General features: G+C 40.8%; 1 protein-coding gene across 1 annotated transcript in view; it reads right to left on the bottom strand.

Moving 5' to 3' along the window:
• ARHGAP18 (Rho GTPase activating protein 18) overlaps positions 1-19,782 on the bottom strand; it is a 128,919-nt gene that overhangs the window by 41,724 nt on the left and 67,413 nt on the right. Inside the window, exons 2-5 of the mRNA XM_058676463.1 lie at positions 17,037-17,233; positions 11,767-12,002; positions 7,962-8,025; positions 1,958-2,133 (exon numbers count right to left, since the gene is read on the bottom strand). Of these exons, the coding sequence (XP_058532446.1) occupies positions 1,958-2,133; positions 7,962-8,025; positions 11,767-12,002; positions 17,037-17,233 (673 nt within the window). The remainder of the gene's footprint in view (positions 1-1,957; positions 2,134-7,961; positions 8,026-11,766; positions 12,003-17,036; positions 17,234-19,782) is intronic.

The raw sequence follows: 19,782 nt of genomic DNA, 5'->3' as shown, positions 1-19,782 counted from the left end.
GCTATTAATAAATTAATGAATCCGGGTGCTCAGCAGCAGCAACTGCTAGTTTAAACAACAACAAAAAGGAAATAATCAGATGTGTCTCCTGATAGGGAATCCACAACCACAGATTCAAACCTGAAGTATTCTACACACACACACACACACAAAACTGAACTGAAATGTGCTACATTCAAAGTCAACCAATTGATAGGAAAGAGAAATTCAAGCGACCAGAAGGAGACAAAGGAAGAAAGTGCTGTTGTGGCAGCAGGAAGGAGGGAGAGAGAAAAGGGGGGAGCAAGTAAGAGTCTTAGAAGACATGTGCACGAATTCCATACAGGGATCGCATCTGGCTCATGACTGCAACGGTACAATTCCAACACTGTATATGACATGAAGAGCTATTACCATTTCTTAAGGGACAGCCATGGCAACGTGGAAGTATGTTTCAAAGTCCCCTTCATCTTTTTGCAACAATATTTATCGATGAGACAATATGATCCAGAGATGTGTTTCAAAATAGCACAGAGCAGCAAGCCAGATGTGGATATGGATGGGTTGGTAACAGTGGGATGGGTGCCAAGTATTTAGGGGCTCATTCTATTGTTCTTTGTGTGTGTGGAATTCTTCAAATAAATGTATAAACATTTTTAAACAAGTAGATGACATTCAGTGGCAAACAGAACACTCAGTACACAGAGCTTGGTTTCTAAATATAGTAGGTCGCTTGAAAGGAAAGTGAAGTTCTTGAAGACATAGCTATCGTCAGTCCCGAGAGAACATTACCAGGTGAGCAGGAACATTTTGTGCTGCAAAGTAAGAAGTAGACTGATAAGCATGCGAACAACGAGACAGGAACCCACGCTGGAAGGGGTCACTAATGGTCAAATATGTGTAAATGTTAACATCAAAGAGAAATGATGATAATTTATAAACACCAAGCCAAAGGGAAGCCATCAGTCTGCAGAAGTGAAGCAAAGAAGGACAAGAGGAAGAAAAGCAATTGTTACAGAACAAAGAAAAGAGTAGATTGGAAAAAACATTTCACAGACCTCAATCTGCTGTTTCAGGCAAGAATTAAAAATGGAAAGTAAAATACTGGTTAATGACAAAAAAAAGATTTTCACTCAACCATGTGAGATGTAGTGAACATCTTAGTCGACATCTATCGCCAAGGACCTCTTCTGGGGACACAATTAGAAGTATAATCACCATTTACGCAGTAATACAGCTCCTACGACCCAAAAGATTTAACTGAAACCAAGTCATGAGGAAACAAAATCAGAAAACTGCTTTGGACTCTGACCCTGTGGTCAGACACCCACAGATGAGATTAGAGTACCTGGTCTCAGTACATGCTGCCACTCCTTAGTCCAACTTCTAATACAGACCCTGATGGGCCAAGTTCCCACCACCCTTAGGTGCGACGTGGAATTGTACACCGGCTCATGGTGCGCCCCCAGTCGGCAATCATTACAGACATTTGTGAAATTAACAAATAAATCAAAATGATTGCTAGCTTACACTGTCAAATAATTTTAAAAATATGTATATATATATGGAAAGAAAAACCAGGGAACCTAGTTTCAAGGATATCAGAAAGATCAGAAAAACCAATGTGATATGTTCCCCTTGTTTGAATCCCAAAAAAGAATAAAGAGGGAAATGAAGGATGGCTGTTTTCTGGGATTTTAACACAGCCAAATGGAATCATCACTTCAATGCCCAACTTCTTAAACACTGTAACTGTGCTTTGTTTTGTGTTTGTATCTGAAAGCACAACATATATAGTCAGCTGCAAAAAGAAAGGAATGGCTAAAACGTGTTCATCACTGATAGATCTATTTGTCATCACCATATAGTGCTCATCAATTACTCTTTCCACTTTTCTGTGTGCTCTAAATTTTAAAAATAAAAAGGTGATAAGAATTAGGTTCTGTTGTTGGTCAAAGTCATGCATCACGTAACGTACAGGCAACGAGGAATCATCAGCTTTGCGCTTCTCAGTCTTATCCTTGGCGCTCTCCTGATTGGCTGCTTGCTCAGCAAATGATACTTCCAGGTTGATGTCTGTCTCACAAGCGGGTGCATCTTCAGCCGTTGGAAAAATCAACTTCTTTGGCCCAACCTCAAGGTTCGATGAATGATCTGAGGAAAGGGGAAGATGAAATTCATATTGTTTTATCTCCCATTTTTTTTTTTTACTTTGTATGCATCAACCACATAAAACCTTTTGGAAATTTGTATTTTCTCCAAACAATTACAACTGTTTTTAAACAGTTGTATACACATACACACACACAATCCTACCAAGATGATTAGCAAAAGGACAAAGAGATGGTGGTGAACAGAAAGCGATAATTCAATTGTGAAATTACAGCTCTTAGACTGGATCTAATTCCAAAACATTTCCACAAGACATAAAATTCTTAATGAAAAACTTTGGGCCCGGCTAGATAGCATACCAGTTAAAGATAGCATGCCTTGCCTTGAATACGCCAGAATCTCATATGGGCGCCGGTTCTAATCCCTGCGGCCCCGCTTGCCATCCAGCTCCCTGTCTGTGGCCTGGGAAAGCAGTCGAGGATGGCCCAAAGCTTTGAGGCCCTGAACCCACATGGGAGACCCAGAGGAAGCTCCTGGCTTCAAATTGGCTCAGTTTCAGCCGCTGCGGTTCTTGGGGAGTGAATCATCAGATGGAAGATCTTCCTCTCTGCATCTCTCCTTCTCTCTGTATATCTGCCTTTCCAATAAAAATAAATAAATCTTTAAAAAGCTTCACAGAATTTTATAGATTCAAGTGTTGTTTTAATCTACACTGAAGAATTGACCCCTCCAAAAAAAAAACAGGTGATATCAGTAGTACTTTCTCTTAAAACTTTGGGCATACTGTATCATTTCCTAATACCAATAAACAGATTTCTGGACCTAATCTCTTCTACACCCCACATTTCCTTGATGGAATGTTATTTGCCTATCATAGCAAAAATTCCAACACAAGAGTTAATGCCAAAACATCACTGTGGGAGTCAAAGATAGAGGTACCTGGTACAGGAACCAGTAAGTTTTGCACGATTCCAGTAAAGACTACATCCAAGATTACAAGTACCAGTCAACTAAATTTCATGTTTATATTAACATATCAAGGCCACACCTTAACTGTTTGGTCGTTTTGGTTTATTCTTTTTCTTTTTTGAGTAGTTTTGGCATTGTTATATTTTTTATTTTCAAAAGGCTAAGTTACAGATAGAGTGAAACAGAAAGACACCCCATCAGTTAGTTCATTCCCAACAGCCAAGGCTGGGCCAGACAAAAGCCAACAGCCACCAATCAGGAGCTTCCTGCAGGTCATTCACATGGGTGGTAGGGGCCCAAGGACTTGGGCCATCTTCCACTGCTTTCCCAAGAACATTTGCAAGAAGCTGAAGTGGAAGAAGAGCAGCCAGGACAGGAACAGTTGGCCTATTCCACAGTATGACACTGCCAGCCCCATTTTTGGTTTCTTTATTGAAAATCCTCTAAGAATGAACATTCAAAAACTTCAATTCTGGAAACACAAGCTTAGGGATGGGTGTTATGAGCAGCAACTAAATAGAATCTTGGAACATTCACAGCCATGCCAGAAAAGCGTGCTTGCATGGAGTCCCACTACCACATCCAATGTAACCTCTCACTGAGGTGTACTTTGGGAGAAACGACAAGGTAGCTCAAATCCTTGGGCTCCTGCAGCTACCTCCGACACCGGGAGACGCTCCTGTGTCTTGTCTTTGACCTTTCCCAGCTCTGGCTGTGACAAGTGTTTAGGTAGTCAATCAGCAAATGGAAGAGGACAGAGCAGAGAGGAGAATGCTGTATTTAAACTTAAAAAAAAAAAAAGTCTAAATGTGATTGTTAAATTTTGGCTTTAACGCAACAAACCATCAGAAAATTCCTGAAACCAGCAACCAGAAGTACCAATATTCTTCTCATTGCAGACATTCTGACTCACGGTAGAAAGCTCTGATTTACAAAATAAATTCACATGGCCCATTTTACATGCTTACCAATTAACATGATCACAAAATAACGCAGCAAAGTGATAAATGATAAATTTGAATATTTGGCAATATATTACATATATTATTAAAGTCTTCTCTTGAGAGACAAATAAGTACTTTACTTAAGTAACTGTCATTAGCAAAATAAAATTAAGTAAATACAAATTTGACTTTATTTCATCCAATTAAAAACAGAATAGGACTCACATGTGAGCCGTAGTGATAACCTGGCTGAAAATTCAGTAGGGCCCTATGCCAGCATTAAGGCTTCAATTTGGAGCAAAAAGTCTGAACACAAGAATCCTACATTTCAGTTTGTGCTGTCCTTGCCAATCACATGCCTGGAGCCAACAGTATCTCGTAGTTAAGAAATTAACACTTACCTGTGTTAGTTCCAAAGATAAGAATACTTGATAATATTTATGTTACCATCTACGTTATATGTATGTTTTCAATCTGTGCTAATATTTGAAAAGACTGACAAGACTTCCTTTTCAGGACTTAATTTTTAAATTATTAAAAAAGTCAAAGTGCACTTTGACATTTCTGTTGTTTTATGCTGCTTTGTTCTGCTGTGAATGTGTATATTGGTTTGCTAGGAAAGTGCTCTGAAAGAAAAAAACTATTTAACCCCTTCCTTAAACTAGAGGCTGTCTTTCCTGCCACTGAGTGTTTTTTAAGAATTTAAAAAACTGCTTAGCAGGTCCGTTATCAGACAGCTCCACAAATAAGTTCAGAACTGACCAACAGTTGCCATTAAGCTAACACACAATTAAAACATATCAACAACCTTCACAAACCATGGCAAAAATGAAACATACACTACACAGAAGGCTGAATTCGACTGCAAATTCAAGACAAGCCAGATATCAGGAAAAATAGTTGGCCGGCTAAGGAGATGTTGCAACAGAAATAGGCAAGTGCCTGGGTAATACACAGCTGAACCAATGATTCTCAGGGAGACTCACCAAGAAGGCAGCTGAGGTAACACTGCCAGTTCTTAACCTCCTCAAGTATAAATCTGATTTCTTTCATCTCTGATCTTTTGAATTGGCTAACAGCATTAGGTTATAAAGACTTCACAAAACCCTAAAGCTTCCAAGTTGTTCAAAGTACTCTGAAATACCTTTATACAAAAAAGATTTTTTCTTTCCTCATGGAAATCAAAAGAAAATCTATCTATCAAAGGAACATTAAATAAATCCTTGGCATTTGCAATATATCTAAGTACAGTTAGCCTTCTGTATTAGTAGGGTTCACATGTCAGGATTCGGCCAACTATGTATGGAAAATGCTCTGAGAATAGAGCAGGCATCTTTTATAGTAACTATTTTCAGAAAAAAAAAATGTACTGAACATTTACAGACTATTTTTTCCTAGTCATCACTTTCTAAGGAATACAATATAATAACCACTTACATAGCATTTATGATGTGTTAAATGTTATAAATATCCTAGACTTAATTTCGGGTTACTTCTGAGGAAGTATATGAATGTGTTACATTGACATAATATGGATTAGATGAAAATATTAAGGGACTTGAGAATTGATGAGTTTTGATCACTGTAACGGATTCACAAACCAATCACCTACAATACTGAGAGATGATCAGCTAGACAGACAAACAGATAGAGCCTTCATAAATAGCTAAGCGGTTTGACAAAAAGCTAAGATTGAAACTTGGAAGTAGATTAATTAATTTAAAATGCAATAATCCTTGAATCGTTAAAACATTGTAACTTTTTCAATTCCAGTAGCTATTACTGATTGAACATGTCTGGAAATCCAAGTGTGTGAAAACATCTAAAATATACTATGTCATTCAAATCTTTGGATTTTAATCACAAATCGTTCCACTTTAGAACTTCAGAAGCTGTGTCCATGTGCTTCAACCTGTACTCTCTTCGGTGAAAATTCACTGATGAGGGACAGAGCCCAGCATTGCCCGGAACAGGTGCAGAAGCCCTGTTTCTGCACTGCACACATCCCGCACACACATTCCAGCAAAAGCAGATGTAAATCAGGCTGCAAGTGTGTCACATTTCATTTGTCTGCCGAAGTTAATCCGGAAAGAACCCATCTAAATGAGCTTGTCTTCCAGAACTGTTGGGGATACTGCCTACATCACGATCTCTGGCAAGGGGGAAAGCACCAAGAAACCACGTTTTACTCAGGATCCATTAACCAGCTGCCATTCACTCCTCCCCAAGGCCCCAAAGCATATTGACGTTGGCACAAAAGACTGGCCTGTGTCTGCCGAGGACCCAGCTCTCCAGCAGGCAGAGGCCAGCTATGCCAGCTTGCCTGCCACTGCAGTGTCTACGGATACCAAAACTTGAGGAAATACCCGGTAATTGCATTCTGCTGTAACAAGAAACCTGCACAGAACAGTGAAAAGCAAGGGTGTCACAAACGCAGGGAAAGCCATTCATAAAAAAGTACTTCAAAAAGTTTGCAGGAGAGGGCCCGGCAGCGTGGCCTAGCGGCTAAAGTCCTCGTCTGGAACGCACCCCGGGATCCCATATGGGTGCCGGTTCTAATCCCGGCAGCTCCACTTCCCATCCAGCTCCCTGCTTGTGGCCTGGGAAAGCAGTCGAGGACAGCCCAAAGCTTTGGGACCCTGCACTCGCGTGGGAGACCCGGAAGAGGTTCCTGGTTCCTGGCATCGGATTGGTGCGCAACAGCCCGTTGCGGCTCGCTTGGGGAGTGAAACATCGGACAGAAGATCTTCCTCTCTGTCTCTCCTCCTCTCTGTATAACCGGCTTTCCAATAATAATAAAATCTTTAAAAAAAAAAAAAGTTTGCAGGAGAAAAAAAGAAATTATATAGAGAAAGTTTATTTTGGTTTAATATTTAAGGTCTTACACAGATCTTTCATAGTACACATTTTCTGTGGATTTTCTGAAAATCCCCGGTGTATACTTGGGTGTGTGTACACACCCACACATACATAAGCACATGCATTTTTTTCAAAGTTGGGGTGCTGGGGATGAGTTCTGAGTAAAGCAGGAAAGGAAAAGCAAAGATATCGGGCCCTCCAAAACTCCACAATGTTCCATATTATCTTTTCTTAATGCACAATTTTCCTAGCAAGAATAGAACCAATTTCCAGGCCTCTAAAGTTTGACCCTTCATTCTTCACTGACGACTTTCACAACCCAAATTCTACCCTTTCCATGGCAAGAACACCTCAGTTGCAAAGTTTTCAGAATTAAGCAAAATTCACCTTTGTGATAGTTTATTAAAACAATTAAGGTTTAAATTACTAAGTTTAACTATATGGAATTAATTTTGAATACTTTTTCTAAAGAAGTGAGTAAGCTATATTTTTTTCTAGTAAGTACTAGGAAAGCCACAGTAATAATTTTTATTCATGTCTTGAAGTTATGCATCATTTATGAAATATAAAAGAGACAAAAGCATGAAAAGGAGAATTCTATTCAAGTGTTCAAAAGAATTGTAATTTTGGTATTGAAAGCTTTTCTAAACTAGCTGAAAATCAGCCCATTGACAGATTACTAATTTGTAACTTGGGAGCAAAACTTTCTCTTTGCTGGCCGCATTTTTTAGCTCTCCGACCTTGGAAAGGTGACTTTATCCCTCTAAATCTCACTTCTCTTCTCCATAAAATGGGTTAAGAAGAGTACCTACTACACCGAGTTCCTGAACACATTCAATGAGGTGGCTGTCTCTGCACAGTGCCTAGCACATGGTAAACACACGGGCAGAGACTGATCCTCCCTGTGGGTGTCAGGTCAGATACAGATACACATGACAACAAACAAGAAGGTCAACTATATGCAATTAGCACCTTGGGAACGTATATTAATACTTTAACAGAATTTGCTTAGTAGAATGCAAGGTGAATGCTCTAAAAGATAAGAAATATTTGTAAGACTAATTAAAAAAAACACACAAGAGACCAGGTCCAACATACCATCTTTTCCTCGGTATTTGTTTTCATTTGTTCCGACTGACTGCAATGCAGTGCCATCTGGAGCCTAAACATAGAAAATGGGCCATTTAGTCATCTCCAACTCACAACCAGAGAAAGTGGAATCGTACATAACTCTATTTCCAACACTGAGAGGACAAGAAACGTAGTCAGAATTACAATATACACAGTGGAGGAAAAACACATGCCATTGTTATAGCACAGCAAATCTTTGATTACCAGCAACTCAAAAGACCCAATGCAATGTTAAAACGCTGAAAATATCCACAACATGAGCTCACAGAGTGTCCTCTCTATTCGCACCATGGAATATTATTCAACAAGAAAGAGAAGTTGAAGCAATGATGCATGCTACAATCCAGATGGATTCTGAAGACATGCTAAGTGAAAGCAGCCAGTCACAAAGGGCCACATATTTTTTGATTCTGTGAATATGAAATGTCCAGAACAAGTAACCATGGAAACAGAAAGATTGCTTTAGAGTAGTGAGGGAATGGGAAGAATGACTGCTAATGGGCATGGGCTTTGTTTTGGGCACAAAGAACATGTGCTGTAATTGATTGTGACGGTGGTAGGAAATTTGTAAGCATACTGAAAACCTTTGGATTATACACACTGAATGGCTGAGTTTCACCATGTCTGAATTATATCAATAATGCAGCCATAAACCAAATCATAGGCTGGCATGCTGGTTGTAAAACAAAAAGTATCCAAATACAGGAAAAGCTAATAATAATGAAGGTGAAATTAAGCCTAGATTATCACAAAGATCTAACATGTTCACAGGAACTCCCTCTGTCAAAGAATTAATGCAGTGACACCTGCAGAATATCGCTCTTTAACGGGTTCATGGCCATGGTAAACATGGCTGTCTCCGCTCTCACAAGCTGCCAGACAGGACTTCTCTCTTTCCGAAACAGGCTTTGGAAGGAATTCAGAATTCAGGAGGTTCAGGCTGAATCAACCACACAAAGAATAAATCTGAATGCATTATTTTTAAACTCCATCATTTTGTTGGACTTCAACTGTATAGAAGGAAACATGGGCTTTCTAGTCTCAGCATATATTTCACCTCCAGCTATTGGTTCAAAAGGACGCTCTTGTCACCTGCAATCTCAGATGCCAGCAAAGCATAGGAGCGGCAGGTAGGAAAGATCAACAGTACCCACCACAGTGGACCTGATGCCACATCTGTGCTCTGAAAAACAGCAATAAACAGTTCTGCTCTCTCCGCCTACAGGGGGCCACACTCGCAAGGGACAATGAAAACAGTGAGTGATTCTAATCGTGCACTGAACACATATTTTCGAGCATGTGGTCGGGATTGTTTTCCTTAGCAATAGAAGACGGCAGTGCAGATGGTGCTCATTTCTGTATCATATTTCCTAGTGTCAGCAGGAGATCCATGAGGAAGCATTTTAAATGGAATGGCTGAATATGCACTTATTTGAGAACAGAACCATTGCAAGTGAAGATGGCCAGCCCATGTTTGCTTGAGGGATTGGGGACGTAGAGTGAATTTCTAATGGATTGCGTGTTTCAATTAGAGGCATGCAGTGTAAGCAAGCTAACATTATTTTAATTTACTTGTACTATTTCTTAATGACTCCATCAGATGATACAATCTACCAACTCTCTTAGACTCAAACCTTATGTTTTAGACATCATCAGAAATTTGCTCAAAAAGACTGCTTCTAGTACTGAGTAGCAACATTCTTTGGAGCCAGACAGGAAGCCTACTGTGTCTATCTTGCTTAAGTTCAGCTTGCTGCTCCCTCCCGCTTTTAACTTCTTCTTTACTCCCTTAGGAGTTAAGTTTTAACTGGGAAGGAAGTGTCATAATACTATATTTCTTCCTTACTATTCATTTTTCTACAGCTGCAAACTTAGTCAAGTCCTTCCAATAAGTGGTGGTCCCAAATGACCACTGAACAATTAACTTGAGCTTAACTGCATTGTGTGAAACAATGCAGATATCCCAGAATTCACCTTAAGTGGATTGCAATTGATCTACAACTGGCCATGCAAATAGAATAGCAATCTGCAGCCAAAAAGGATTTCTTAGAAGCAAGAATTGTCTGCAAAGAGCCAAAAGCCCCTATATGACAGAAAGATAACTAAAGGCCTTTTATCTCATTTTTCCAAAACAAAGAATCATGAAACTTTTATGATCCTTTGTTTATAAAGTGCCAGTCAGACCAATATTCAGAACGTTTAACATTGGTGTCATGTATGGAAACAAAAATACAGCAAGATAGAGGGTAGTCAGAAGCAGGCACTTCAGAATGAGACAAATTTGGGTTTACTATCTATGGAACATTGAGCAAGTTGCTTAAAGTCTATGAGCCTCAGCGACAGAATGGAAATGCTAATACCTCCCCCTCAGGACAGCTGTGAGGATTTAATGAAATGCAGCATGGAAAGCAGTTAGCCCAGTCCACGTTCACGGGGGGCAGGAGCAACTGCTATTGTACAACTATGGCGCAAGTCCCTCTCCTCTGTTGCCACTCTAACCTCCCCACTGGGTGTTCGAACCCAGAGCTACTCGGGGCAGAACGCAAATCAACTTTGACCTGAAGAACACTGGTTAGTGCATTGGACTTCTTTGGTTTTTTGGTAGCAAGCCTTTTTTTTTTTTTTTTAAGCAAGAGGGAATGACAATTTAGATTATGTGTGAGTTTTATTATTTCCTCTAGGATGAATAATAAATAACCGACAGTCAGCTGTTTCAAGTAGGCCACACAGGTCTGATACTTTTACCATGCTTCTCATGATACCTTTACATTCATCAGTTCTTTGGACTTCAACCACGGCAACAGCTTCCATTCCTATATATTAATCACTAAGTGCTAGCCACGATGCTAAGCATCCAACACAAGGGGGAAGTAACTTCATGCACTGAGCTCCTCCCACTCCACCTGCATCCGTGTCTAGATGAGTCTAAGCAAAAGCAGAGTCCTACAAGAGTTGACAGATAAGAGGAGGAGCCTTCTCTGTCAGCCCTGGGTGGGTTAAAAGAGATTCCAACACCCGAAGGACAATATTCCCTACCCAGGATCATCACACTGAGTGTTAGCAGCCCATACTTTTCTGAACCTTTCTATAGAACTTTCAGCAAAGCAAGGGATCCAATCCTTTGTGCTCACTGTCAATAGAAAGTATTGGTGATTACTATGCCAGGAACTTCAAAAAGTCTGTGGAAAAATGGAATTAAAAGGAAAAGTTGAGGGATGAGGGACTGGCATTTGGTGCAATATTTAAGATACTATTGGGACCTTGGCAAACGATGCTGGAGTGCCTGCTTTGGGGTCTGGCTTCTCCCCTTTCCATTCAGCTTCCTGACACTGACAGGGCCAGCAGGTAACGGCGTACACCAAATTCCACTCAAATGGGACACCGGGAACAAGTTCTTGGTTCCTGGCTTCTGCCTGGCCCATCCTTATCTAATGCAAGCACTCAGGGAGTGAACCACTGGATGGAAGATTTTATGTATTTCTCTCCATCTCTGCTTTCCACATTTAAAAAAAGTGAAAACAATGCTGAAATCTATATAATTTTTCAGTACAATGCAAGCTTCTTAAAAACCTCTCATCTATGATCTCACAAAGATGTCTGCAGCACAATAAACTTCTCTTTTCATTCCATTGTCCTGTGAACATATCTTGACATAGCCTTGTACAACAAACACACAGAGACACATCAGCATTTTTGAACGAGTGGAGCTAAACCAGATTGGCACAGAGGTTATCAGCAAGCATTTCCTTGAACATCCCAGGAGACCACTTACTTTTTCCTTGGGTTCTTCCTGTTGAGCAAATATGTCTCTGACATCTGGAATCTGATGCTGTTTATTTTTTTTCCTCAAGGTCTGGGAGACGGTCTCCACACGTTTCTGCACCGCTGCGGCCTGGGTGCGGGTTAGCGTCGATAAGAGGAGGATGCTTTCGTGAGGATCTTCCGCCGACTCCTCGACAAGATTGGACAAGCCGGCCTTCTTCAGCCACTGTTCTTCCAACTCTCCCTCTAAGACAGCACGGCACAGGAGTATTGAAGTCACACACCGGAAGAACAGTCACGCTTTCAAAACTGCCAACTGCTTCTTGTAAAAACCCTTCTATCACAACCGAGCCGCAGTGCTGAAAATCATTATCCAAAACTTGGACAACTGCCACCTGCTCCAGCCACAAGGATACCGAGTTTTAAGTTGATTTCATATATATGCAATTAGGATTCACAAAGGGCTTCACTTATAGTAAACCTCTGTAACTTCCCCACAGATGAAGTCATAAGGATGGCACTGTTCCTCTGGCTGAGATGAGGGGGCAGTCAAGGCATTATCTCAGAGTCCAACAGCAATTTATGCAAAGATTTGTTTTCTCTGTTCCCGGCAGCTGACAGGGAACATGGCAAAGAAGCACAACTGGACATCGGGAATTAATCAATGCCAAGCAAAATAATTGCTTGTTTATTTATTTGAAAGGCAGAGTGATACAGAGAGAGGGAGGAAGAAGAGAAGGGATGAGAAAGACTCTTCCATCTGCTGGTTCGCTCCCCCACAGGACCACAAGGGCCAGGCTGACTCCAAAAGGTGAGAATTCCAACCACGTCTCCCCATTGGTGGAGGCCTTGGCCAAGAACCTGGGACAGCACCTGCTGCTTTCCCAGGTGCATCAGCAGTGAGTCGGATCAGAAGCGGAGCAGCCAGGGCTGGGACCAGAGCTCCTGTATAGGATGCCAGCGTCAAAAGCAGCTTAACCTTCTGTGCAAGCCACTCAAATATTTTTGATGTGAGGATGGTTGAACCCATATGTGCAAAAGATTGCCTGTATCATGTGAGACATGAGGAAAATTACAAAAAAAAAGACAATGGAATAAACTGATTCTAAGCACCATGTGTATAAAGAAACAAAAATTAATTCAAGAAGAGGATGGGGCCCGGTGCGGTAGCTTAGCAGCCAACGACCTTGCCTTGCACACACAAGAATCCCATATGGGCACTGGTTTGTATCCTGCCAGTCCTGCTTCCCATCCAGCTCCCTGCTTATGGCCTGGGAAAGCAGTCAAGGACGGCCCAAAGCTTTGGGATCCTGAACCTGTGTGGGAGACCCAGAAGAAGCTTCTGGCTCCCGGCTTCGGATCGGTGCAGCAGTGGCTGTTGAGGTGATTTGGGGAGGGAATCAACGGACAGAATTCTTCCTCTCTGTCTCTCCTATTATCTATATATCTGGCTTTCCAATAAAAAATAAATATTTAAGAGGATGGGAAAAATAATTTGAGACATAAACAACCTGAGTCTTTGCCCAATCTCTATACCTTGATAACTAGGTCACATTGGATAAAGCACTTAGCCCCATGCTCAGGCCATTTTCTCAACTACAAATAAACGCAGAGCACTGGGGGCTGCAATGGTGACATACCAGGCTTCCTCCACCTGCAACACTGGCGTCCTATATGAGCACAAGTTCGTATCCTCGCTGCTCCACTTCCAATCCAGCTCCAGGATTTTGATCTGGGAAGGCAGTGGAAGATGGCCCAGTTCCTGGGCCACTGTAGCCACACAGGAGACCCAGAGGAGGCTCCCGGCTCCTGACTTCAGGCCAGCACAGCTCTCGTCATTGAGGTCATTTGGAGAGTGGACTAGCAGATGGAAGTTTTCTCTCTCTCTCCTTCCCTCTGTAAATTTTCCTTTCAAATAAAAATCAATACATCTTTAAAATCTATAAGAAAAAAAGCAGAGCTACAGAGGCTATGTAATGACCAAACCTCAGAGTGCGATGGGGGAAGGGCGTGGCAAAGCCCCGTATCGCGGGGCAGGGCACGGCCTCCTTGTGCCCCATGTTCACTCCGTGGTGGAAGAAATCACATCTGAACTCGGCTCCAAGAACCATCCCCTGGTGTGGGTGGGGCGCTCTGCACCTCAGCAAACAAAGCCTGCCCGCTGACTGATGGCAACGTCAAGTCAGCCGTTACTGTTCATACTCTTAAAGTAGAGCTCAGTGTGCGTGAGTAAACACAATTACCAGGAAAAGGAACCCGATACTGTCAACACAAGTGACTCAGGATTACTAGACAACTCGCTCCATTAAAAAGTCACAGGCAAAAGATAACTTCACGTCTAAGAAAAGACACGGACATATATAAACTTTTCCAATCTTTAGGGGATCACATGTATACACAATCTTTTATGAATCTAGCCAATAAGTTTGGAGGATTATTCATTAGTTCACTATATGTTCCAATGTAGGAGGTATACATTTTATCTTCTCCAGCAATTTCTCTCCTTACTCAGTGGGCTACCTGTATGATGTTTCTGCCCCTATAACTGAGAAAGAACAGCTGAGGTGTTCTTACGGTATAGCAGGTTAAACAGCTATCGAAGACACCACACCTCATCTTGGCAACTGCTAGAATCCTGCCCACTCCATTTGTGGCCCAGTGGCTCACTAATGCACCTAGAAAGGCAGCAGAACACGGTCCATGTGCTTGGTCCCCAGCCACCCTTGTGAGAGGCTCAGATGGAACTCCAGGCTCTTCATTTGACCCAGCATGGCCCTAACTTTGCAGCCATCTGGAAGACGAACAGGTGGATGGGACGTTTCTTTCTCTCCCTCTCTATTCCCTGGTCACTCCGGCTTTCAAACAAATAAATCTATCTTTTTTCTAAGAAAAAAAAAAGTCAAATAATACTGTTAAATACCTTTGCAAAGCTAGATCAGGGACAAGCCAGGCTGGGCTGATTGTTCCGGCTGGTGAAAACATAATTTAGAGTGGGTGAGGGTTGGCTGGACTTTGCCGCAGCATCAGCTGGCAGAAGCTGGCACAGGGGGCTAATTCTGTCAAGTCACACTGCAGAACCACCTGGAGAGAGCATAATCCAGGAGTGGGAGTGGTCTACAAGGGAAATAGTGGGCTCCTCCATTTTGGGTTACCACTCGACTGGAGGGCATGAAAACCAGGACAGGGGCAGAGGTGGCTAGCCAGAAAGGCACCCAACAGCATCAGTGAGGGCTGGATCGTGGAGCTGGTTGGGTTGAACTAGGCTTCAATGACCACTGACATGTATGAGAGCTGAATGGGAGGTGGGACAGACTGGACTACGCTGCTGTCCATAATGGCAAGCACGGGAACCAGGATATGGGGCGGGACTGGTGGGGGTTATTGTGAGTCGCTCCCACTAGGCTGCAGCTCCCACTGGTTTATGTGAGGGCCGAGTGTGTGCTAGGCAGAATCTGGCTGGACTGCAACACCCACTGGTTCCAGTGGCACACAAGGCTGGAAACAGAACTGACCCAGCAATTGCAACCACCAGCTGATTGGGTGATGGACTGTACTGGGCCACGTACTTGCAAGTACACATAAGAACTTGGTCTGGGTTCACCTCAGATGATGTTTCTTTAGGGATCCCCTCAATCGAACTGCCGGACTCCAATCCCTTACTATGAAAAGACAGAGGACAGAACAAATCAATCAACTACCCTAGCCATATGTTGGCAGTAAAAAAACAGGGCAAATGGAGACTCCAAGATGGACTATATCAACCCATGGATTCTGCAGCAATTTCTTCATGCTTGGAATAGCAAGACTGGCAGCAATTTATAACTGTTTATCAAAACCACTTGAGCAAGACCCTTGGAGCATGCCCCACATCAGGGACTGGGGATGGGTGGGAGACTGGGTGGGGCTTCCCCCATACCTCCCTCTTTACTCCAGATATAGAAAAATGATAGTCTTTTTATGTTATGTGTGGAAATGATAGTCTTATCCACTTTCCTGTAGCCCTTGAACCTTTGTGCCCTAATTAACTATGTAAAGATTGTCAAAAATATAATTAAAAAATGGAAAAATATCTCTGCTAAGCTAGATTTTAATAATTACATGCCTGGGAAAGAAAGATGAAAAAATCAGGAATCAAAAGAATGAGTTTATTGCAATTTTCATTATAAATCCTAAAGCTGTTAAGAAAAACTCTCAATGCAAAGGGCAAAGTCCTACTTGTACAGATTTCCCTAGATCAGTCCTAACAATTGAGTTAAGTAGTGACCCTGCTGAGAAGGAAGTCTCACTGGCTCTCATGTTCTCTGCCATTTATACATACATACAAACTTAGAAATCAAAGCATATGTACAAATTAATGGGAGACATGGGACACAAAAACAAGGTTAAAATAAAAAAATGACAGATTTGGGCACTAAAAACTGGGAGGTTCCCTGAATTTAAGATGAAAAGAAACAACATGAAATTTAAGAGGATTAAAAAATGTCGAATTTAATATTCTTTCCAGTGTATCAAATATGGTGGTAAACAGGGTATGGCTGGGGAGACTTGAGTACAGTGTGGACCAAAGACAACAAAGAAAGCAAATTTAGAAGCTCAAAATTCTCTGTCCAAATCTATATATCTGCAGATTAGTTAGTGAATCGAGTGGCACTGCACACCACCTGGAGTACTATACTATGAATGATGCAATGGCCAGGACCACAAACAGTTTCATAAATACCCAGAAAACTGGTTACTTTTCCTCTTGGAAAATTCCTCCTAGACATGATTACTGATCAGATAACCATCCTTATGTATTCGAAATGCCATCAGCCAAAACAGGACATACTTGTTCTGTTCTACCTAGAAGCACAGAACTACAGCAAGAAAAGAAAGTTAAAAGATAGCAGGTGGTAAACCAATCAATAACAATCCAAACAACTCAAACAGCCTGCGTACTGGAAAAGCAGGATCTCTGTAAAGTCATGTTCTTCCCATCTCCACCTATACTTCCGAGATCAGAGGACCATGCGGCCTGGGTATCACTGAAGAATTCCAACACCAGGGCTAATGTTGTCTTTGATCCAGTTAGCTTAGCCCGTGGTCTAGCTGTATGTATGACCAAGTAGATTTACTCACTCTACTTGTATTTAGCAGCTGCATCCATAAATCTATCACAAATAAGTAATTTTCAAGTTGAAGGGCAACAACCATCGGCTTGTCCTGGTTGCATTTCTCCCCGTTTCCGTGCACCTATTGCCTCTAAACATAACATAAGCCATCAAAGCTGTGTTTATTTACCATCAGGCTCCTTGACAACCACCACCTCCTGATCTTGTCTGTTTTCATTGGATTTCTTGATGTTTTCTAGTTCTCTGAAGTAGTCATCCATGCATGCTTCATCCAAAGAATCCTGGGAACTTGATCGATCATATGGAGGCTTCTCTGGGACTCTACCGGTGCTTTCCTGGCTCATGGTGTAATGGCCACATCTGCGGCTACAAATGCAAAAGAAAACATACTTCATCTTGGCACCAAGGAAGTAGTACCATTTCTCAAATACCACAAAATTGAGCTAGATAACTTGGAATTTCCAGACATTTCCCTAATAAAGGCAAAGAGACATGCACATTTTAAAACTGTTTAAACTGATTATGAAATACCTGCAGAGTGCACCCTCCTATGTTCTGCAGAGAAATACAACGTAGAACAAATGGCAATGCGGTAAATTCCTTCTCTACTTACAAATCACTTCGGTTTTCAGAAATGAACAAGATGATTCACAACGATAGAATACTAAGTAAATAGGGAATGGATTTCATCTAGTTACCATTTATCATTTAGATTTATAAAGCAAATTCAATCAATGCACACAGCAAATATTTGTAATCAATGAATTCAGCACTAATTTCCATTTTATTTTTCAAATAGAAATAAAAGGATAATTTTTTTTAAGTTTTCTATCATGTTCTATATAGAAATTACTAGTTAGGGCCCACGTGATCGCCAGTGGCTAAATCCTTGCCATGCGTGCACCAGCTTCCCACACAGGCACCCCCTTTGTGTCCCATCTGCTCCATTTCCCATCCAGCTCCGAGGACGGCTGAAAGCCTTGGGACCCTGCATCTGCGTGGGAGACCTGGAGGAGGCTCCTGGCTCCTGGCTTCCAAGTGGCTCACTTGCAGAGTGAACCAGCAGATGGAAGATCTTTCTTTCTCTAAAATCTGACTTTCACAAAAATTCAAAAATCAATATTTTTTTTAAAAAGGAAATAACTTAAATTTCCACTAATAAATATTCCAAGGACATACATGTATTATCAACTTTGTAAGTATTCATGTTTTGTCACTTCTGTATAACTTAAAATTATTTAAAGTATTTGTTAGATATTATCTATGAAAATAGTAAATTAGATAAGAGTATTTTATGAGTTGGAGATAACTTAATTTTTCCCCTTATAATTTATACCTCACCTCTAAACTGAATTTACTGGAGGTAACAGCAAAAATCCGTATGCAAAAAAATACATTTAATTTATTATTTATACAAAAAGAAAAGTAAGAGCAGATTACTTAAAAGAGAATTGTCAGCCTTGGGACCTATCCTTTATAGTTCACAAGAACTTGATTTTTTTAAAAAGCGTACAGTTTGAGTGGTAACAATAATTGGTAAGTATTTCTATATTCTAATTTTAAATTGCTCTTTTATCTTCCAAAAAGGACTTTTAAGAAATAATACTTTACTAGATTGTTTTTACTTACTGTACATATCAAAAAGTAAAACGACTATAACAGAACTCTACTGATGTGTGTACTTCTGACAGTTAAATTACCCTTTCGTGTAATTGCTTAAAATACTATTTTAATGTTACACAAGAGAGGGTCCCAAAACACTGGGAAAATCTCCAAAACATTTTTTAATAAGTAAACTTAATGGCTTATTATTACATATAGATACAGAATAATTTAATATGCTGATGCAATATACTAATAAGCTCACTTTACTCAGTAGTTCTGTTTTAAATATTTTACTAATGATAGTTTCCTAAATGAATAAACAACTATTATAATCTCTTGCGTACTGCAACCTTGGGATAGAAATTGGCGGATACCAGGACCATGACCATGTTTGTGAATCTCTTTCCAGGGTCACCATTGTGCATTGTCTGCCTACTCCATCCCTTCATTCAAGGGCTACTTCCTCTCTCCTTGGCCCTTAATAGCCTGTTGACATCTGTATCCCACAATGGTCCCTTCATATGCCCCTAATGGTTAATATTGAATCAGCCATTTTATTTTTGATTCTTAAAATGCAACTGAGAAAGTCATCTCCTAGAAATGAAAAACACGTGCACACGTGTGTGTGTGTGTGTGTGTGTGTGTGTGTGTGTGTGTGTGTGTGTTATTTCTGGGATCAGTAGTCTAAGTTTTCAATAGCTAACATTCTATAATCCTGCCTTACCAGAACAGCTAAATCTAATTTGCAGGATGTCCACCTCATACCTGTTTTGTGTAATTCATGTCAAGTATATAGACGCCCTATCCTTGCTTTTATTCTGTTCTTCTATCATAGGATAAGGTTGTCTACCTGATTTCTGTCCCCTGCAATTCTTAAACTCCACAGGAGATCAAAAAGCACTGTGAACTATATGAAGTGTAATAGCTAATGCCAAATAATTTGGTTTATCTGCTCCCAGGAAAGAGGTACAGCTGAACTAGAAGCACATTAAGCCTTTCAGTTCTTAAGGAATGTGTTTATTCTGGCAAGAATTTTCCAGTAAATTTCCATTAAGATAGCCTGTGCAGAAAAAAGCAAGGCCATTGAGTAACAGCATTGTTACATAAATATACCTTCTATATCAAGTTCTGCTTTCAAAACACACATAAAGCAAAAATCTAATAGCTTAGTGCTGATGAATTGACTCAATACTTTGACTTTAATAAGATTCAGAAGCTGAATAGGTTTATGATAACCTGAAAATACTGAGTCATGAAAAAGTAAGTACTTTGTTTGGGGGGTGGTTGTTGGGGAATGGCTGGTAAATACT

This window comes from Ochotona princeps, chromosome 1, assembly GCF_030435755.1.
Source record: "Ochotona princeps isolate mOchPri1 chromosome 1, mOchPri1.hap1, whole genome shotgun sequence".
Lineage (NCBI taxonomy): Eukaryota > Metazoa > Chordata > Mammalia > Lagomorpha > Ochotonidae > Ochotona > Ochotona princeps.
Note: the sequence above shows the minus strand (reverse complement) of the source record. Positions and strands in the feature narration are given on the sequence as shown.